Here is a 20,458-nt window from a genome sequence, read left to right as displayed (position 1 = left end):
TAGAAGATAGTTGTATAGTGCTTGGATTATATTTTATAAGCAATGAGGAGCCATGAAAAACTTTTTTTGTTGTTGTTTTGGCTTGATTTGGGTTTTTAATACAAATTATTTCAGCACATGGTCACAGAAGGATTTACAATGCAAACCCTGCTTTATCTTTTCCCACCTCTATACCCACGCCCCAAAGACAATGATGTTCAGCTTTTTTTTTTCTGGTGTTTATACACATAACTCTACATATGCTTATACAGTACTACTATTTATTAATTTTAAATATCATCTACTGACTTCCTATTATGATAAATATAGATTTATCTCACACTCTGTACTTCCCTTCTTCCACTGACCCTAAATATTTCTATCACTATTTTTAGGTCATCTAATGGTTACCTTGTAACCTTAAGTAATGTGTTTTTCCTTGATATCTCTTGATCCACAGAAGAGTTTTAAATCAGAGGTTAAAAACCAGATTTACCTTTTTGAAAAACTGCTCTGGATTTGCAAGGAGAAAGGATTGGAGGGGTACAAATCTGGAGTCAAGGAACCTGGTTGGAAGGGAAGAAACTGAAATGGACTGGACCAGGGAGGGGCAGGTTGTGAGATTGGAGAACAGACCACAATGGAGGACTCTTAAGGAGGTAAGACTGACAAGACTTGGTGACTGGTTACATTTATTTGTTTATAGTGGCATTCATGAGTATTTCCTCAGGAAACGAGTGATTTCAATAAATATTATGGAGCATCTACCATTTGCTAGCCATTGCGCGTGGTGCAGAGAGTATGCTGGTGAGTAAAGACACCTCGGCTGGTTGTTGGAGATGAGGAGTCAAGGATGACTTCAGCTGTTCCTGCTGTCATTCACCAAGGAAGGGAACCCCAAAAGAGATCTAAGAGTGGGAAGAGATGATTACAGCAGGGGTCACATTGAGTTGGAGGGGCCTGTGAAGATGTCCAGCAGGCAATTAGATACAGGTCAGCCTGGAGCTCAGGAAATATTAGGACTGCAGATATGAGTGTAAGAATCTAGGTGGTTACAGAGGTCAAGAGAGTGGATATGATCTTCCATAGAAAGTGAGATTGAGGAGTGAAGATCAGGAAGGAGCCCTGAGGGACATCTTTTTCAAATGCTAATAAAATGTGTTGCATTTTCTTCTGTTCTCTAATACATACCTATTAGGAAAAATCACTTATTGGGGCGCCTGGGTGGCGCAGTCGGTTAAGCGTCCGACTTCAGCCAGGTCACGATCTCGCGGTCCGTGAGTTCGAGCCCCGCGTTGGGCTCTGGGCTGATGGCTCAGAGCCTGGAGCCTGTTTCCGATTCTGTGTCTCCCTCTCTCTCTGCCCCTCGCCCGTTCATGCTCTGTCTCTCTCTGTCCCAAAAATAAATAAATGTTGGAAAAAAAAAATTTAAGGAAAAATCACTTATTATCTTAGCTTCTAAGATAAGTACTGTTAACATTTGGTGTGTGTGTGGGGGGCGGGGGGAATACCATCCCACCACGTAGGGAGCAGGTGGAATATGGAGAGCTCAAAAAAAAAAAAAAAATCTAACTGGTCTGGCTTCCTCTGTTTCCTTTTAAAACAGTCTTCACAAAACAGTAAAGGTTCTCTTAAATGGGACTATATTGCTCCTCTGCTTACAACTTGCATAGCTACCCATTCACTTCAAATAAGCATCTCCATCACCTAGAAACTTGTTAGAAATGCAGTATTCTGCTCTACCCCAGACTATGAATCAAAAACTCTTAGAATGGGGCCCAGCAATTTGTGTTTTAAGGCACCCTCCAAGTGATTCTGATGCAAGGTAAAGTTTGAGAATTACTATGTTAAGCTAAGTGCTTTATATGTATTATCTCATTAAACCTTCACAACAACTCTGTATTTTTCTTGTCAGTATAGGGCAGGGGTTGTGAGTAAAATCCGGAGCTGGGATGCCTAGGTTTGAATTCTAGCTCTCCTAGCTTTGTGACATTGGGCCTCATTAGTAATAGCACCTAACTCATGGGGTTGTGGAATTCAATGAGTTGATGGAAGTAAAGTGCTTGAACAGTGACTGGCATAGAGCAAGCATCATATAGAGTAAGCATTTCACAGAGGAGGGAACCTAGGCTGAGACGTGCAGTGACTTGCCCAAGGTCTCGGGTCGTGGTAGAAGCAGGTTTTTAATTCCCCTCAGCCTCCAAACGCATACCCTAGGCCTGCATACCCTAGACCTAGGTGCATGCAGCCTTGGCCAAGCAAGGGGAGCAGGTAGCTGTGTCCGAGGCCTGTAGGCCCTATGACCCTGGAATCCCTAGTGGTCTAGTCCAAATCTCTAGGACTCCGATTTGAATCCAGTTTGCCATCGGCGATGCTGGGGACCAAGACGTCGGGGGGGGGGGCGGATCTGCTCTCCCCCAGCAGCCACCCCGCCCGCTGGTTGCGAGCTGGGGGCTGCTGAGTATTCGCGGCACTCGCGGGCTGCTGACACTCGTCGCCGCCGCCCTAAGCGCCGCCCGCCGCCCTCTCACCCCGCGGCGGCGGCGGCGGAAGCGGGGAGGCGGGCCGGGCCGGGCCGGGGCGGGGCCGCGAACGGCATGGAGGAGGCGGAGGCCGCGGCGCGCCGGGCCGAGCAGTGCGGGCCCGAGAGGGGCCCGAGTGGGGCCCGGGCCCCCTGAGCCGTGAGTGCCTCTGGGCAAGAGTCCGGGAGGGGTGGCGCGGCCGGGGCAGGTTTCCCGAGTCCTCAGGCGGCCCCGAGCCCTGGGAGGAGAAGAATGGGGCCAGATAGGAGAGGGCGAGGGCGCAAGGGGGTGGAGGATTGGGGGCTGGGGAAGGGGGTTGTCTCCGCCCTTTGCCCACAACAGGACTAGGAAGACCTGGAGCTTGGCCCTTTTAGGAGCTGATAAACCTCGAGAGCCGATTATTTGGCCCCTTCTCCGGCGCGGGGGGCGGGGGGGGGGAAGGTCCCCGAGCAGCTGTGTCAGTTACCCCAGCCCCAGGGGGAGTTTCCAGGTGATCTGACCCCTCTGAAGGTTTCCTCTTCAGAGAAGTTGAGCCACTTTTCTCAGGTCACACAGCGTGGATGTCTTCAGGGAAGCGTTGCTGGGAGGTCCTCCCTGGTCTCCCTAGAAGGTATCAGACTTTGGGAGGAACACCTTACTCCATGTGACCCTCTGGTCCTCTCAGATTCCTGAAGGCATGGGTTGGCCAGGACAGTGGTGACTCCCCAATCCGGCATGGACGACTGGAAGCCCAGCTCCCTCATCAAGCCCTTTGGGGCTCGGAAGAAGCGGAGCTGGTATCTTACCTGGAAGTATAAACTGACCAACCAGCGGGCCCTGCGGAGATTCTGTCAGGTATAGAAATGTCCCAAACCTCCTAGGGGCTCCCTCCCAGCTTTACCCTAGCCTAGACTATTGGCACTGGGACTTACCTTGGCTACCCCCAACCCTGGAAAGGGGCGGCAGGTTCCTAGAGAGGAAACCTCTTTGTGTCACGTCGCTACGAGGTGGTGGTTTGGGCCCAGAGTTCTAGAATCAGAACCCAAGTACAACCTCCTAGACTTCTGACAAAAACCTGAAGTCTAATCAGGAAGGCTTTGCCCAGGGGTACACACACCTGTCAGGCAGTCAGAGCTAAGACCCAGGTCTTCTGATCCCCAGCTTGGTTCTCTGGGACTGGCTCCATCTCTAGGAACTAATTGTGGAGGGGACCAAGGAAATCAGGGCCTCAAATGGAAGAATACAGGAGCTCTGGGTAGGAAGGGCCCTGATGAAGAGAGAAGGGTCAGGGGTGGTTCCCAGGAGGAGGTGGTTGTGAAACTGGACCCTGGCTGGGGGGAGTAGAACTGGGTGGACAGAGGGACGAGAGGCCCCAGGATCTCCCTGTGTCCTCACTGCAGCCAGGGCCCTCCTTTCAGGAAGACCCTCAATGATCTGGAGGGGGTGCCCCTCTTTAGTCATCCCTACCGCTCCTCTCAGACAGGGGCAGTGCTTTTCCTACTGGTGACCGTCATTGTCAACATCAAGTTGATCCTGGACACGCGTCGAGCAATCAGTGAGGCCAATGGAGACTCGGAGCCAGAACAAGACTATGGTGGGGCCAGGCTGAGGATGGGATTGGCTGTTGAGGTGGAGTGGTGGTGGGGGAGGGGTCCCCCGGGATCTCACAGGTGAAATGGTAGGCAGATCCCAAGGGATGAGATGCTGCTGGAAAGACCATCTCCCTGACCTTTGCACCTCTACAGATGAGGCCCTGGGCCGATTAGAGCCGTCACGGCGCAGGGGCAGTGGTCCCCGACGGGTTCTGGATGTGGAGGTGTACTCAAGCCGCAGCAAAGTATACGTAGCTGTGGATGGCACTACGGTAAGTGGGCCAGTGTCGGGTGTACAGTCATTGTATTCTACTCAGGGTGTGGGTCCGTGGCTCTGGGATCTACTGCCTAAGTGGGTACTGCATCTCTGCCACTTTCAAACTATGTGGCTCTGGAGGCCTCAGTTCCTTATCTAAAGGCTGGGACTAATGATTTCTCCTTGTCAGGATTAAAAGAAAAGTATGTGAAATGTGTTGCATGTAGTGGAATATTATGCAAAGTGATCATTAGTATCAGTAGGTAGATGATTCATTGACTTATCCCATAACTGTTTTCTGGTCCCTTCTTTGACCTCAGCCTAGTTCCAGGCATTGGGGACCTAGAGGTAATCAGAGCTGGCCCCAGTTCGAGGGGCTTAATCTGATGGATTATAGTATCTCCAGCACGAGGAAGAGACGTTAGGGCTCTAAGAGTCTGAAAGCCGTAGAGAGGAGGGTTCTAGAAAGATCTGATCTCTCTAATGGATAACTTAAGGAGGTTTTCTGGAAGAGGTGGCATTCAGGCTGGGTCAGAAAAGAACTGTTAACAGAGGCATAGGCAGGAGGAGAGGTTTCATGCAGCTGATTTTTTAAATTCTCATAAGACAGAGAGACCTTGAATGCCACCATGAAGAGTTGGATTTTGTCTCTGCCACCCTGTAGGTGCTGGAGGACGAGGCTCGGGAGCAAGGCCGGGGCATCCATGTCATCGTTCTCAACCAGGCCACGGTGAGGTTCTAGGGGTGGGGGACCTGGAGGGCTGAAGCTGAGCCCACCTTGCTGGTGACATTAACTCATGAGAGGTATGTCCCTGCCAGGGCCATGTGATGGCAAAGCGTGTGTTTGACACATACTCACCTCATGAGGATGAGGCCATGGTGCTGTTCCTCAACATGGTGGCACCTGGCCGAGTGCTCATCTGCACTGTCAAGGTCAGTGACTCTGCCCGGGTCCTTCTCCCAATGCCCCCAATTCCAACTTTGTTCATGGCCCTGGGTTCTATACCCCTCATAAAGCATAGTGGGAAGAACCTCTGGAGGAAGGTAATACAGGTTCCAATCTTAGCGTTGTCATTTTTATTTAGCAAATAGTTATTGAGCAACTACTGCATGCCAGGCACTGATCTGGGTGCTAGAGCTACAATCAGAAGCAACCTTTATGGAGCTTACATTCTGCGGGGCAAGATCAACAACAAAAAAGCCAGATAAACGTGTGATGTCAGGAAATGATAACTTACTGAAGATAGTGCAGCAGGGAAAACAGAATAATGGGTGATGCATTTTAGAAAGGGAAGGTGTCTGTTAAGCAAGTGACGTGAACAGAAAGCTGGAGGAAGTAAGGAGAGGGCCAGGTGGCTATCTGGAGGAAGAGTGTTCTAGAGAAGAAGATTGACGAGTGCAAAGGCCCTGAAGTGGGAAGGTGCTTAGCATGCTTGAGGAATTGCAAGGATGCCAGTGGAGCTGGAGCAAACTAAGGGAGGGGAGGGGAGTGGTGGGAAAAGAGCGGAGAGATGCAGATTGTATGGGATCATGGTAAGGATTTACTAGCATGGCCGTCTTGGATAATTCTCAGAATCTCTCTAAACCTTCAGTTTTCTTAACCGTGAAAGGATAGTAACCTCAGAGGGTTGTTGGGATAATTTAACGAGCTAATTTAAATAAAAGGTTTTGCGTGATGCTTGACACACAGCGAGTGCTCCATGAAGCCAGGTCACCCAGAACCATGGCAGGCAGGCTGACCACTTTCTCTGGTCTCCCAGGATGAGGGCTCCTTCCACCTCAAGGACACGGCCAAGGCTCTGCTGAGGAGCCTGGGCAGTCAGGCTGGCCCTGCCCTGGGCTGGAGGGACACTTGGGCCTTCGTGGGACGGAAAGGAGGTACCGGCACCATGGGCCATCCACCCTAAAGTATCAGGGGTCTGGAAGGAACAGAACACCAAGAGATGGGGTGGGGTTGGGGGCAAATAGGAGCCAGAAGTGGTGGGCTGGATGAAAGTGGGCAGAGAGTTGGGAAGAAGCTTCAAATTGGAGCCTGGGCCCCCACTGCCCCTCATTCCTGCCTCCTGCTAGGTCCTGTCCTTGGGGAGAAACATTCTAAGTCACCTGCCCTCTCCTCCTGGGGGGACCCAGTCCTGCTGAAGACAGATGTGCCGCTGAGCTCAGCTGAAGGTGGGGTTAGTGGGGTCTGGGCTCCAGGGCAGTGCCTGGGCTGGAGGTGGGGATTTGGGTCCTCTTAATGGAGCTTTATTCTCTTGACTGAGTGCCTGGGGTTTTGTAAACCACACTGGTCTTCTGCCCCTATATGCCTCATCCTGTTGACCCCATCCCTCCCTCAGAGGCCGAGTGCCACTGGGCAGACACAGAGCTGAACCGTCGCCGCCGGCGCTTCTGCAGCAAAGTTGAGGGCTATGGGAGTGTGTGCAGCTGCAAGGACCCCACACCCATCGAGTTCAGCCCTGACCCAGTGAGTGCAGCCTTAGACAGTGAGGCTTGGACTCCTTCTCAACTCGGCCAGAGGCCCTAGGAAAGAGCCAGGTTGGGCTTTCCCTACCTCAGCCTGAGAGGGAACCAGGACCCAAGGATCTGTGCTGAGCTCTGAAAGACCGGGGGGCGAGGTTAAACCTGTTGGGGGGAAGAGTAGGCCATGTGAACAAAGGCCTGGAGTTGGATGTGGGTTGAGTGTATGGGAGGGCCGGGACAGGGAGACCCTCTGCCTTTTCCCTCTCTACTCTGGAGTCGCCTTCTCCCCAAAGAACTCTTCCCTAGGTGGGGATCCCAATGTGAAGAGGGAGTGAGGCAAGAACTAAAAGCTGTTTCTCCCTCAGCTCCCAGACAACAAGGTCCTTAATGTGCCTGTGGCTGTGATTGCAGGGAACCGGCCCAATTACTTGTACAGGTGAGCCTGGGAGTGGGCTGTATCCAGCACTGAACAGGAGGGTGCTTAGCAAGTGGGACCCTCAAGCTTATCTGCCTGCAGGAGGAACTCTTGAGGTGGGCAGAAAGGCAACAGATTCTAGGCCCATTCACCCATGTGGGTGAACAGGGGGATGTGGACCCATCTATAAGCACAAGGGAACCCAGAGTTGGGTGACAGAGACCTAACCCATCCCTGGGCTCCCCAGGATGCTGCGCTCTCTACTCTCAGCCCAGGGGGTGTCTCCCCAGATGATAACGGTTTTCATCGATGGCTACTATGAGGTGAGTGGGGTTTGGGGGCTATGGGAAGAGCAGAGCCCAGGGCCGTGGGTGCTGAGTGAGCAATGATCACAAGAGACGGCCAAGGCAAGGGCTGTGAAATGTGAATGGTTTGGCATGGCGGAGCCTGCAAGGTGGGCAGGGGGAGGTGGCTCATATGGTGACCAGTGGCCATGCCTTCTAGGAGCCAATGGATGTGGTGGCCCTGTTTGGTCTGAGGGGCATCCAGCACACTCCTATCAGCATCAAGAATGCCCGTGTGTCTCAGGTACTGCCTAGGCAAGGATGGAAGGGGCAGACACCTGACCCTGCCATCCACCCCAAAGCTCACGTGCCCTCTTTCCGCTCCCCACCCAGCACTACAAAGCCAGCCTCACTGCCACTTTCAACCTGTTTCCGGTGAGTAGTAAGGACAAAGTCCTTGGACCTAGGGAGGAGAAACATGGGTATAAGGTCTGGTCTTATTATATAGCAAGCTCTTCTCCTCTCTGGACCTCAGCTTCCTGATCTGGAAAACAAGCGTAGTGCTGCTTGAGAAATAAGATGGGGGTGGAGGAGGCACAGGATGGGAAAGGCCCCCTTGGGGTCATGCTGTCCCCCTCCCCCTACAGGAAGCCAGGTTTGCCGTGGTTCTGGAAGAGGACCTGGACATTGCTGTGGACTTTTTCAGGTGAGGGGAGGGCCCTTCCATAAGTACCTCTCCACTCAGCTCCTATAGGCTTCCTTGGGCCTCTTTGCTTAACTGGGTCTCCAGGAAAGAAGGCAGTGGGATGTCTGGGAGAGCTTTCTGAGGAAAATAAGCTTAAAAGTGGGGGGAAAGCCTGCAAAGGTAGGACAGCAGGTGTTGGGGTTGGAGTAGAGAGTAGAAGGATGGGTAGACACAGTGGGGATTTGGGGGAAGGGACAAGTAGGCATGACTCCTGAGTCCCATCTCTAGCTCCTCCAGCATCACTGTGTGACTGGGTTTGTCCTTGTCCTTCCCTGAACCCTTGGACCCTGCCTGTCTCAGTTTCCTGAGCCAGTCCATCCACCTACTAGAAGAGGACGACAGCCTGTACTGTATCTCTGCCTGGAACGACCAAGTAAGCCAAGTGGCCAGGGGTCAGCTGGGGTGTTGGTACAGCACAAGCACCAAGCTGATACCTCCCACCATGGCACCCCTGTCCCCAGGGATATGAACACACAGCTGAGGACCCAGCACTGCTGTACCGTGTGGAGACCATGCCTGGCCTGGGCTGGGTGCTCAGGAAGTCCCTGTATAAGGAGGAGCTTGAGCCCAAGTGGCCCACACCGGAAAAGGTGCCCTGGCAGGGTAGGGTGAGTGGGCTGGAGTCCCCTCCCAGCTCCAAACCTCTTAACCATCATAATCTTCCATGCCCCCAGCTCTGGGACTGGGACATGTGGATGCGGATGCCTGAACAACGCCGAGGCCGAGAGTGCATCATCCCTGATGTTTCCAGATCCTACCACTTCGGCATCGTTGGCCTCAACATGAATGGCTACTTCCACGTGAGTGGGAGGCAGGGATATTGTGGAGGTGGGCACAGAATAGTAGATAGAGCAAGAACATGGACTCTAGAGCAGTCCCAGCTCTTCCACTTATTAACTTTGGGGAAGATTCCTTATCTTCATTTGCCTCAGTTTCCTTATTTGTAAAATGAGGATAAAGATACTACCTATCACAAGGGTTCCAGGTTACGAGGCTTAAATGAGTTAGTGTATGTAAAATGCTTTGAACTGCAAGCATTATATAAGGGTTAGCTTGTATTTTTTTCATTATTACTATTCTTAGCACCCGACTGTGGGTGTGGGGAGGGGATTTCTGCCACCAGGCGCTTATGCAGCCCTGGAAGCTTTGCCCTCTCCTGTCCTTGCAAGTGGAGGGGCCCAAGCCTCAGCCCAAAGTGAACAGGGAGGTCCCCGGGCCTCCATGCTTTACATGGCTGTGTCCAAAGGGCCACTCCCCACATACAGCAACAGTATGCATTGAGACAGGCCAGCCCAAAGGAACATATGGGCAGCTTAGAACCTCCTAGATTCCAGAAGGACCCTGAAAGATCGGCTTATACAAGACCCTACTCATCTCCCAGAGAGGGGCAGGCATTGACACTTTCAGTACCTTGGTCTTAGCACTTTCCTCTGTCTCAGCTCAGCCTGGCCTTTTGCCCTCTGGTCCCCACAGGGCCTATTTCTGGCTTCTGTGGCTCTACAACAGCAGACCCAGGGAGAACCACTGGGAATAGGGACTAACCCAGGGGTCAGGAGCATGAGCTGCTGGTGTGGGCATGAGGTCTCTAGCAATGGGGGAGCTGAAATTAAAGCTAGTAAGAGCAGGAGCGCCTGGGTGGCTCCATCAGTTAAGCATCTGACTCTTGATTTTGGCTCAAGTCATGATCTCACAGTTTCTTGAGTTTGAGCCCTGCATTGGGCTCTGCACTCACAGTGCAGAGCCTGCTTGAGATTCTCCCTCTCTCTCTGCCCCTCCCCTGTTCACAGTCTTTCTCTCTCTCAAAATAAATAAATAAACTTAAAAAAAAAAAAAAAAAAAAAAGGCTATGAGAGCCGGCCAAAGATGCTACAAAGAGGAGGATAGGGAAGATGGAGGGAAATTAGGGGGACCTCTGTGGGTCCAGGACTTCATCTGTGGGCCTTGTGGCTATGTGGTGGGTCACTGGGCGGGTGTGGGCCTGACAGTGTAATGCCCTAATGTTCACCCTCACACCCACTTCAGGAGGCCTACTTCAAGAAGCACAAGTTCAACACGGTTCCAGGTGTCCAGCTCAGGAACGTGGACAGGTCAGGGATGGGGACAGAGCAGAGGGGAGGATATCTAGGAGCCTTGATGACCAATCCCCAATATTCCCCTCCAACCCTGGGACCTGCTGTTTACCCCAGCCTTGCTGCCACCCAATTCCCATGTAATCCCTTGCCTTGCCCCTGGAACCTGAGGGGTTACCCCTTCCCCTGACCCATTTTTCCTTCTCCTTCAGTCTGAAGAAGGAAGCTTATGAAGCAGAAATTCACAGGCTGCTCAGGTATGGCCTATGGCAGTAGGGATATATGGCAGGGAGTGAGGAGGCAAATACTGGGGGTCTTGGCCCCATTATTTTTGGGGCCCGCTGCAAAATGAAAAGCAGGACACCTTGTTGAAAAATTAAGAATTTCAAGACAGCAATAGCAGAGCTTTAAACTAAGCACAGGGCCTTGTAAAACACACCCATGAAGCAGGCTCTGTCTTGGCCTTTCTCCCCTACCCTCTGCTGCAGCGAAGCTGAGGTTCTGGACCACAGCAAGAACCCTTGTGAAGACTCTTTCCTGCCAGACACAGAGGGCCACACCTATGTGGCCTTCATCCGAATGGAGAAAGATGATGACTTTATCACCTGGACCCAGCTTGCCAAGGTGCCCCACTAACATACCCACCCCAGGCTTACTCCTCCCCACCAGATACAGGGAGCCTTTGTTCTGGAATCTTCTACCTCAGAACCTTTTCTTAATCCTCTGGGAACCCCTCTTTCAAACCCTTTGTCCAATTCCATATTCTAGAAGATGCTACCTCTTACAAATTGAGACTGTTGAGGGGCTGGAGGCTGAGCCAAGGGTCCTCAGTGGCCCCTCCCCACAGCTCTCTGACCCTTGCCTCTCACTCTGTCCCACTCCTACCAGTGCCTCCATATCTGGGACCTGGATGTGCGTGGCAACCACCGGGGCCTGTGGAGATTGTTTCGGAAGAAGAATCACTTCCTGGTGGTGGGCGTCCCAGCCTCCCCCTACTCGTGAGTGACTCTTTTCTGCCCTGGGACGTGAGAGTCTAGTGGGATTAGCGGGCATAGCTAATTACCTTTTCCCTATACATTTTCAAATTATCTTTCCAGGGTGAAGAAGCCACCATCCATCATCCCAATTTTCCTGGAGCCACCCCCAAAGGAAGAGGGAGCCCCAGGAGCTGCAGAACAGACATGAGACCTCTTCCAGGACCCTGCAGGGCTGGGTACTGTGTACCCCCAGGCAGGCTAGCCCTTCACCCCATCCTGTAGGATTTTGTAGACACTGGCAGGGGTTGGGGCTGGTTTGTTTTTAACATGAGACTTAATTACTAACTCAAGGGGACGCTTCCCCTGCTCCAACGCCCCTGTTCTTGAGTTGGAGGTCTATTTATTTACTTCCTTGTGGGAAGGGGCAGGATAGTACCTGGGAATCATCGGGGTCCCTGGGCAGCTGATCCTGCCCTTTGCACACTCCCTCCTCCCAAGCCTGGCTCAGAATCTAACCTATTTATTGACTGTCCTGAGGACCTTGGGAAAAGGCTGAAGCCTGGAGGGCCTTGATTCCTTTCTTGGCTGGGTGCTGCCCTGAGGGTGGGGCTGGCTCTTACTCAGGAAACTGCTGTGCCCAACCCATGGACAGGCCCACTGGGGCCCACCTGCTGATGCAGACTCACTCAGAGACCCTCAGACACTGAACCAGGCCTCTTCTCAGCCTCCTCTTTGTCCAGGTTTCCAAAGCTGGATAAGGTGGTCATTGATTAAAAAAGGAGAAAACCTCTGGGGATGTGTTTTATGATGGTGTGACTGTGTGGGGGCAGGGGGGGGCAGGGAGGGGGAAGAGAGAGAGACACAGAGAGAGAGATGGGTAGGAGAGAGAATGGTCATGATGGATAATGAGTTTTCCTTACTGTCCTCCACAGAGTTTAGCTTCCATTTGGCACCATTTGGCCACCAGGGGATGCCCCAGTCTCAAACACCAAGGTTTTTCCCTAAGCTCCACCTTAAGACAGCTGAGCCTGACCTTAGCCTCACTGTACTTGGGGCTGAGCTTACAGAAGCCACCCCAAGCCTCTTCCCATCAGGCAGTTAACCTGCCTAGCTTGTCTGTTTAGGTACCTGTCTCCAGAGATGAAGCAACAGAGCAAAAGGGATACTTGGCGTTAAGGGAGGTGATGGGAGAGCAGGTGAGTCTAGGGGGGTTGGAAAGGAAGTGAGTGAAACAGAACTGGGGTGGCATCATTCAGGAGGCTATGACTGGGCTGAAGATGGAGTTGTAGGAACAAGGATCTGTGGTCCTTAGGGTACTTTTTTTTTAATGTTTATTATTTTAAATTTTTTTATGTTTTATTTTTGAGAGAGAGAGAGAGAGAGCGAGAGAGCGCATGAGCAGGGGAGGGGCAGAGGGAGAGGGAGACATAGAATCTGAAACAGGCTCCAGGCACTGAGCTGTCAGCACAGAGCCCAACACGGGGCTCGAACCCACGAACCGCAAGATCATGACCTGAGCTGAAATCGGACATTTAACTAACTGAGCCACCCAGGCACCCTTTAATGTTTGTTTATTTTTGAGAGAGAGTGAGAGCAAGCAAGTGGGAGAGGGGCAGAGAGAGAAGGAGACAGAGTATCATAAGCAGGCTCTGCATTGATAGCAGAGTGCCTGATGTAAGGCTCAAATTCATGAACTGCAAGATCATGACCTGAGCCAAAGTCAGACACTTAACAAACTGAGCCACCCAGGTGCCCCCCTTTGGGTACTTTGTAAGCAGATTCCATATCTATAAATTTTTCTGGAGAAAAGCTATCAATTTCTTCATAAAAAATTTTTTTTTAATGTTTATTTTTGGGAGAGAGAGAGAGAGAACATAAGTGGGGGAGAGACAGAGAGAGAGGGAGACACAGAATCTGAAGCAGGCTCCAGGCTCTGAGCTGTCAGCACAGAGCCCAATGTGGGGCTCGAACTCATGAACCATGAAATCATGACCTGAGCTGAAGTCAGATGCTAAACCAACTGAGCCACCCAGGCACCCCCGTTTCTTCTTATTTTTTTAATGTTTATCTTTGAGAAAGCATGAGCAAGGGAGAGGTAGAGAAAGGGGAATAAAAGAACTGAAGCAGCTCTGAGCTGACAGCAGCAAACCTGATGTGGGGCTCAAACTTACAAACTGTGAGATCATAATCTGAGCCGAAGTCGGATGTTCAACCAACTGAGCCACCCAGATAGCCTGAAAAGCCATCATTTTCATCAGATTCTCACCTAGCCAGTGATCCAAAGAAGTTAGAAAGATCTAACTTAGTCACAGAAGCACCAGGAAATGGATAGGACTGTCTAGAAGGAGTGGATAAGAAAGTCTAAGGCAGGTGGCAGGACATTTAAGGGATCTAGTGTAGACCACACCTCTTGAGATGGGTCAGCCTGCAGAGTCTGTTCAAGGTAAGTCTGGTGAGTGCCTTATGTAGAGCCTTGGCCAGGGAGGCAGGAACTGACTAGAACTCCCGCCCTTTTATCAGCTCTACCCCTCCCTCCACCATGGCACAGGTGCTCCGACATTTCTCGCCACCCTGACGCCTTCAGTGTTTGCTGGAGCTAGAGATAGTGCTTGAGGTGCCACAACAGTCAAGTTGAGGAGCAGTTAGCTCACGAGGTGGTGGAGGCCCGCCCTGGGCAAACAAATCCCCTGCAGCCTCCATGTAGGTACCTGGGGAAGGGTGGTGTGTGAGAGATGGTAAGGTTGTGAAGGTGGGGAGAGGGACTAGTTGCTCTCCCTGCCCAGCCCCCCAGCAGGCTCCTGATCTGGACCTGGGACTAGCTCTCAGGCACTGTGGTTCTCTCCAGGTTGCTGTTCCTTCGCGGGCTCAGCAAGGGGTAATAGTTCTGGACTGCCCTAGGAAAACCAGGTGGGGAGTAAGGAGGACTGGTTTGCTAGTCTGGGTTTTGCTGGCTGTAGCCTTCCTCCTTAGTGTTGTCCGTCCTGTTTCAGCAGCAATCAGATCTATGTCTGGGATATTCTGGCCTTCAGGTAAATTGGACTCCACATCAGCCAGGACCCCACCAGACTCTGGAGTCAGACAGTCTGGGCCCAAGTCAAGGCTCAGCCCTTCAGGGAAGGTTGTGGACGTGGAACAAGTCACTTGGCCTTTCTAGGCACAGTTTCTAGGGCTTGGGGGTGGTTAAGATTAAGAGATCAGATCTGTAGAGTCCCAGAGGCAAGCCAAGACCAAAATAAACAAAGTTCTTTCTAAAATCCCCAAGGCAAGGACAGGTATGGGCTTTGCCTGAGTGAGAAGGGTAGGCAGCTTGGATCCTCTGATGGGGGCTTCTGGAGGGATTCCAGAGCCTAAGAAGTGACCCTCCCATTGCCTTGGCAGTATTTCTTGTCTCTCCACCCCCACCTGGGCACAGGCTTGTTATTTTCATAGCTTTCCAGTCCACTGCCCCCACCCAGGAGGGGGTAGTTTCAGGTCAAAGTCCTCCCACATTATGGGAAGGCAGACTGGCCCAGCCCCCAGTTCCTCCCGGAGTGCCCTCTTGATCATCCCTGTTAGGCTCCCTCCCAGGCCTGGAATCCAAATGAAGGGGGAAAATAGGCATCTACCTCCACCCTTGTGACCTTTCCAGGCCTTCTGAGTCACCAGCCCCATAGGAATCTGAGGCCAAGTGAGGCAAGACGGGCCTGCCTCTCCAAGGATACGCGAAAAGAGTTCCAAACGGAGACATTTTAATTGGGTTATGAGTTCTGAAGAGCCTTCTACACATCCGCCTCGTGACTGCTGATTTTGCATGTGTCCATGTTTTAGGGTGCCTTTCTCTCATCCTGCAGCGGGGCTGCTGGGATCACTGAGAGCCCCATTGGCTTGAAAGGGTGTCAAGGGTTTAAGGGACAGACTGGAAGTATGGGCAGGACAACTGACTGCCTTAGAGGTTCTGCCCCAACCCCACCATTGGAAGGAAAACTCAGGCACAGCCGGAAGGGGGTGGTCCCCTATTTGGCCCCAAGTCCAGAGCAGCAAGGCTGGGCCCACTCTGGCCCAAATGAAACTGTTAGATCCTGTCCTCAGCCCAAACACTGCCGCTTGACAGTGCCAGGATGCCTCTTCCCAGTTGTTATGTGGCAGCAGCAGTGGCGGAGGCAGAAGCAGACTTACTTCAAATTGCAGTACAGATACATGGACACGATCATGGCTGCCAGCTGGTGGGAAAGGAATAGGTAGAGATAAGGGATATGATCAGGGTCCTTACGCTTCAGTCCCCTGCCTCCCAGACACTACATGAAGCTCTGTTAGAAGTCTGTCTCCTTCTGCAAGGCCTCCAAGATGGGTCAAGCACCCTGATCCAGTGGGGATATCCTGCCCCAACCTCCTCATGCCCCTTACCTCCAAACCCCCAATTCCAGCTGCCACAGCACCCACAGTGACTGCGTTGGTTCGGATGTCATACAGAAGCTGACTGAAGCAGCCCTTGGAGGAGGGAAGAGAGGGGCTATAGTCAGCAGCTGCACCCCTCCCTCATTCAGCACTTTGAGGACATTAAAGCAGCCCCCAACCTTCCATACCACACCTGTACAATGTTGTCATCAGCCTTCTCCTTGGTGCAGGGTTCTGTGGCTGTGCCATTGCCATCGTTAAGGCAACAGTATGGGGGAAAGGTATGGTTCTTCATGAAGTAGGGCGAGCCCTCAAAATCCGTGTAGTTGTTAAAGCCACAGCACTTGAGCTGGAAATGAGGAGGGAAGGGTGGTCAGTGGGGCCTCGTTTTTTCTCCCCACTCCAAAATCTCCCCCAGCCCACCTTACCCCTTCCATGGTGGTGTTCCACACTTGGGTGAAGTCCTTCTGAGAACCATAGTCTTTCTTGATGGTAGGCACTACCAGCAACGTCAGGAAGTGCTCAGCCTGGATGGGGCAGGTCAATGCTTAGGGCCTGGTAGGGAAGGCGGCCATTCACAGGCCACAGCCCACTTGCAGGGTTTTTCCCGATCTTTCCCCCTTGCCCCATCCCCACTCCTCACCATGGTGGTATACACCAAGGCAACTACAGCAGCTGCAACCTCAGCGATGAAGATGATGAGGAGGATCAAGAAGAACTGAATGGGGAACAGAGGTCTGAATTTTAGAGACAGTCCCTCCTGCCTCACTTATTGTAACCCACCACCCATTAAAACAAGGCAGTTGCCCCCTCTGCTGAGGCCTCTGGAGTCCAGAGCACGGTTTGGGGATCCCCAGAGCCTGGTGTCAAGGGTGAGGGGGCCCCGGGTCTTGGTTATGGGCCTATGGAGCTGGGTTTGACACACCATCATGAGGGCACACTTGTTCTCAGTCTGAGCACCGTAGCAGCCCAGGAAACCAAGAGCAAAGAGCACAGCACCAGCTGCGATGAGGAAGTAGCCCACGTTGACAAACTGCATGGCACTGGATGACAGCGGCCCGAAGATCTTCAGGAAGGATGACCCATCGACGGACACCCAGATGCCCACTGCCAACAGGGCAACGCCACACAGCTGGGGACAGAGAGGCAGACCATAAAACAGTGCGGGCAAGCAGCTCCTTACCATGCAGTTGAGTCAGGAAGATGAGAAATGAGAAAGTTTCTCCCTTTGTTGGCTAAGGAGTCTTAAAAACTCATCCTGCATGGAGGAAAATATTCTGTAGAGCCAGAAAAATGGGAGCTGGGCCACCCATAGCCAGCACCTATGCAGATATAAATGGGATCAGGGGTTCCAGAAATATCTACAGGATGGGAGAAGGGCAAGACTTTTCCTCACTGCTGTCAGGGTCAAGCCACATAGCTAGGAGTGAAAACAAGCAGGTGAGGGCAGCAGGGTACCCCCCCCCCACCCCACCCCATTTCCTTGCAGAGTGAAACGCCTCTGTCTTCTGATAGGTGAAACAGTGGGGTTGTAGCTTGAACAGGCTCAACAGTCACCATGGCAACAGAGGTGGGGCTGAGGTTTACACCTGCTTCCATCCTTGGAGAGGGACTCGGGGAGAAGGGACACCTACCTTGAGGCCCCATTTGGCCCCTCTCCAGGATCAAACTCCAGGCCTGCCCTTCAACTAACCTAGACCTCTCTTTGCCTCACAGGAAAACTGAGGCACCAGAGGAGGAGTACAGCCAGGGTTTCTTTTAGAGGCTCTCTCTTGCTCAACCCCAAACCTCAGGGGATTCTGAGGCCCAGACTGGGCAGGAGGTACACTGTCCAGATGCCACACCTCTTAGAGCAAAGCCATCCTGATCCAGAGTATCAGCAGATGAATCAGCCTGACATCACCTTGGTGCCCAGCTATAGAAACTGAGGCTAGAACCAGGTGGCAGATTGTGGCTGGATCCCAGGCATGTTTGCCCAAGGACAGAGAGCTGGGCTCCCAGCCTATAAGGGTCAAATTTCAAGGAGGTTGAGACCTGCCCTGCCCTGCCCTGCCCAGCCTGGCAAAGCCTGACCAACAGAGGCCAGAAACCAAACCGGATTTGCCTTTAACCCCCTCGGACCGGAGCCCCTACTATCTCCATATTGCTGGGATCCCTTTGCCTTCTCCAGATATATGGATAAAGGCTAGTGCCCTGAAGCTAAAAGAAGCCCAAGGCATGGACCATATTGGAGTCAGGTTATTCACCTCTAGCCCAATTTCTCCAAAAATCCATCTACACTTCCTGTCTCTACTTCCTCACTTTTCACTGACTCTAAGCCACTCTAGTGTGGCTCCAAGGTGTGTGGTGCCATGCTGTGCTAAATCTAGTGGACACCTCATGTGCCATGCCCTTCTGATCTCTCTGAGATTGTGCTCTCCTTGATTTCTTTCCACTGCTCTTTCTCTATCTGCTTCCTGGTGGCGTTTCTCCACATAATCCTTGTAAGTTGGGTTTCTCAGAGGTCACTCTGCCTGAGTGCTGTTACCCACTCAGTGGCTTCACTGACCATTTGTGGTCACATGACTTCCAAATATCCATGTCCAGCTCCAACCAGAGCTGCAGCCCCATTGGGTATGCAGCTGCCTGTGGGACATCCCCCAGGTTGCTCATACCAGAGCCACAGACATTACCTCCAAAACCTCTGTCTGCCTTGCCCCCCTTCTGCCCCTTGGCCACCATCTGAGGCCTTTGTCCATTTCTCCCCATCTCCACCACCATCTCCAGGGTTCATGCCTCATTACTCAGCTTCCTCAAACATGCCCTATACAATCTGTTCCTGGTTTTCTGAACAATATCCGATTTCATTTCCTCTGGGTCTTTTTGCATGCTTTACAACCTCCTCACCCAGTGCAAATTCCCAGCTTCACCTATTTCCTCCAGATAGTCTTCTCTGACCAGGGTTCAGGCCCTTCCTGTGGGCTCCCATAGCCCCTCTGCTAAGGCCAGACACAGTACGTTGCCACCGTCTGCCTATCTGCTTTGCTGGATCTGAGATCCTCAAGGGCAGAGAAAGGGCTTGCTCACCTTTCACCCCAGCACTTAGCACAGTCTTAGCACATAAATGTTTCTTGAATGAATAAAGACTGCTTGAGGTTTGTTGAATGAATAAAGGCTGCTTGAGGCCGACTCTCTGCTCTGAGGTCTTCAGGCATTTCTCCTTTCAGCTGCCTGTCCTACAGAGGCCACTGAATTTCCTTGATCACTAGGTAAGCTTGGGCAAACCTCTTCCTCTCACTGGGCCCCCAGTCCCTATAAAAGGGGACAATCGCTCCTGTTAGCCTACACTGCCCTGCGCTAAATCTGGGCTGAAGCTTCCTAGAAGGGAGGACCTTCTCCTACGCTTCTCCTCCCCAACTTGTGTAGCAGCCAGGCTGCTCCTGAGACCAGGACTCGGCATTTGGGGAGAATTCTGCACCCTATCATAATGGGAAATCTGTACCACAGAGTCTGGACACAGCAGTGTCCTATTTCCCAGCTTGGGCTCTGCTTAGGTTGTGACCCACTCTTATAGGGAGCCCCAAAGAGCCCACAACCCCCATACTTACAAAGATGAGGAAATTGAAGAGGGTCATCATGGTTTTAATGAAGCTGAAGCACTGCATGGTGGCTCCTGAGAGGCAGACAAGTGTGAGTTAGGAATTAGTGCCACGTGCCTCCACTGGCCCCTGGACTGGCTCTGCCATTTGGACCCTGACATAGCAGACTCCAGCATCCAGGACCCATAAATCACCAAAATTCCCCTGAATCTAGACTCTGACACCTCAGGACTTTTCCCAAATCCTCCTGACACCCCTACCTCTTTGTACTGCCCCAGACCTCTACCAGCACCTGACATTCTGAGATACTAACACCCCAGGTTTCCCCGCTGGCACCCCAAACCTAGCCCCCACACTACAGATTACTTCATGCCCTTCCTTGGCACCACTATGTCCTGGACCTCTCTCCCAACCCAGCCCTAGACTCTTTCCGGACCCTCCCCATTGGCCTCCCAGCTTCCCAAACCTGTTTACAGGTTGATTTCACTTTATAGGATAATCCCTATCCTATACCATCACCTGTTCAGGGCTCTTGGTAGTGAGTTCTGAAAGAAGAATCTGCTGAGGCTCCAGAGGGGACAGGCAACTCCAGGGAATTGCCACTTGAGTGGGCAGGCAGTGAGACGGGGCTGGCTCTCACACACCACTGCTCACCTGTAGGCGGGGCAGGGCTTTTCAAGGCCTCCTCTGCTTGCCTTCCCGTCTGCCCCACCCAGCAGTCACTCAGCCTCCTCTTGCCCTGCTGCCCCCTGCTGCCTGGAGATCTGTCCCCACAGCCACTGGAGCAGCGGGCCTCGTCGGCCTGGCAACACCAACCGCAGCAACACCTTTCCTGATCTGAAGGAAGAGAAATCTGAGGGTAAACAAGCAGCTCACAGAATTTCTGGGTGCCCTCCACCACCACCGGGCACATATGCTTCTTAGCCCACATCTGCTGATACATTCATACACCCTGTGTGCTCACAGGCACGCATACCTCTGCCCAAGCTGCCATTTGTATACACACACAGAGATATGTACATAAACACCTACTAGCTCTCGTGAGCGTGCACACAAACACATGCATACACACATACTCTGACCTATGTGTGGACGGATCCCCAGCAACTAAGAAACAACAAAGCAACATCTGAGGTACATTCTTAAAGTCTCTCTGTCTCTCTGTGTTTCTTTGTCTCTGTTTCTCTCTGTGTTTCTTTGTCTCTGTTTCTCACACACACACACACAC

At 52.2% G+C, this 20,458-nt stretch overlaps 2 protein-coding genes and 2 long non-coding RNA genes across 6 annotated transcripts in view; 2 read left to right on the top strand and 2 right to left on the bottom strand.

Annotated features, from left to right (window-relative positions):
* Window positions 1-653: 653 nt before the first annotated feature.
* LOC121027055 (uncharacterized) lies at window positions 654-3,491 on the bottom strand. The gene is made up of 3 exons (XR_005788537.1): window positions 3,413-3,491; window positions 2,968-3,104; window positions 654-887 (listed from the first exon to the last, which is right to left on the bottom strand). It is a non-coding gene; the product is annotated as an uncharacterized LOC121027055 (long non-coding RNA).
* On the top strand, window positions 2,550-12,069 carry POMGNT1 (protein O-linked mannose N-acetylglucosaminyltransferase 1 (beta 1,2-)). 3 transcript variants are annotated; one of them, XM_040470095.1, is made up of 22 exons: window positions 2,550-2,660; window positions 3,166-3,335; window positions 3,960-4,035; window positions 4,226-4,344; window positions 4,993-5,058; window positions 5,148-5,261; window positions 6,089-6,206; window positions 6,399-6,497; window positions 6,665-6,792; window positions 7,154-7,224; window positions 7,451-7,526; window positions 7,708-7,791; window positions 7,881-7,922; window positions 8,135-8,193; window positions 8,533-8,605; window positions 8,694-8,822; window positions 8,907-9,032; window positions 10,255-10,319; window positions 10,514-10,558; window positions 10,790-10,925; window positions 11,190-11,299; window positions 11,399-12,069. In XM_040470095.1, the coding sequence occupies exons 2-22, from the start codon at window positions 3,216-3,218 to the stop codon at window positions 11,484-11,486; spliced, it is 1,944 nt and encodes a 647-aa protein (XP_040326029.1). In that variant the 5' UTR covers window positions 2,550-2,660; window positions 3,166-3,215; the 3' UTR covers window positions 11,487-12,069. The 3 variants fall into 3 exon arrangements, with proteins under 3 accessions (XP_040326029.1, XP_040326027.1, XP_040326030.1); XM_040470093.1 differs by having other exon boundaries at window positions 3,960-4,074; XM_040470096.1 differs by lacking the exons at window positions 2,550-2,660; window positions 3,166-3,335 and adding an exon at window positions 3,698-3,735 and having other exon boundaries at window positions 3,960-4,074.
* Window positions 12,070-13,465: 1,396 nt separating this feature from the next.
* Window positions 13,466-20,458, top strand: part of LOC121027053 (uncharacterized) — a 7,655-nt gene continuing 662 nt past the window's right edge. Inside the window, exons 1-2 of the long non-coding RNA XR_005788536.1 lie at window positions 13,466-13,721; window positions 19,947-20,089. This is a non-coding gene — a long non-coding RNA (uncharacterized LOC121027053). The remainder of the gene's footprint in view (window positions 13,722-19,946; window positions 20,090-20,458) is intronic.
* Window positions 15,002-19,874, bottom strand: TSPAN1 (tetraspanin 1). Its single transcript, XM_040470091.1, has 8 exons — window positions 19,750-19,874; window positions 19,240-19,304; window positions 16,578-16,784; window positions 16,296-16,370; window positions 16,081-16,179; window positions 15,846-16,001; window positions 15,662-15,745; window positions 15,002-15,477 (listed from the first exon to the last, which is right to left on the bottom strand). Exons 2-8 carry the CDS (start codon window positions 19,294-19,296, stop codon window positions 15,430-15,432), a joined length of 726 nt encoding a protein of 241 aa, XP_040326025.1. The 5' UTR covers window positions 19,297-19,304; window positions 19,750-19,874; the 3' UTR covers window positions 15,002-15,429.

This window comes from Herpailurus yagouaroundi, unplaced genomic scaffold (genome assembly GCF_014898765.1).
Source record: "Herpailurus yagouaroundi ecotype Mexico unplaced genomic scaffold, PumYag 77, whole genome shotgun sequence".
NCBI lineage: Eukaryota > Metazoa > Chordata > Mammalia > Carnivora > Felidae > Herpailurus > Herpailurus yagouaroundi.
The sequence above is the reverse complement of the archived record's forward strand: the minus strand, read 5'-3'. Positions and strand labels throughout refer to the sequence as shown.

Bases quoted from the DNA above. Each gene is read 5' to 3' on its own strand.
- POMGNT1 (XM_040470093.1), top strand. From the start codon at position 3,216: ATGGACGACTGGAAGCCCAGCTCCCTCATCAAGCCCTTTGGGGCTCGG. The intron at 4,075-4,225 runs GTGGGGCCAGGC...GCACCTCTACAG, and splicing joins GGAGCCAGAACAAGACTATG to ATGAGGCCCTGGGCCGATTA. The intron at 4,345-4,992 runs GTAAGTGGGCCA...GCCACCCTGTAG, and splicing joins TAGCTGTGGATGGCACTACG to GTGCTGGAGGACGAGGCTCG.
- TSPAN1 (XM_040470091.1), bottom strand. From the start codon at position 19,296: ATGCAGTGCTTCAGCTTCATTAAAACCATGATGACCCTCTTCAATTTC. The intron at 16,785-19,239 runs GTAAGTATGGGG...CTCTGTCCCCAG, and splicing joins TCTTCAATTTCCTCATCTTT to CTGTGTGGCGTTGCCCTGTT. The intron at 16,002-16,080 runs GTAAGGTGGGCT...CCTCATTTCCAG, and splicing joins GGAACACCACCATGGAAGGG to CTCAAGTGCTGTGGCTTTAA.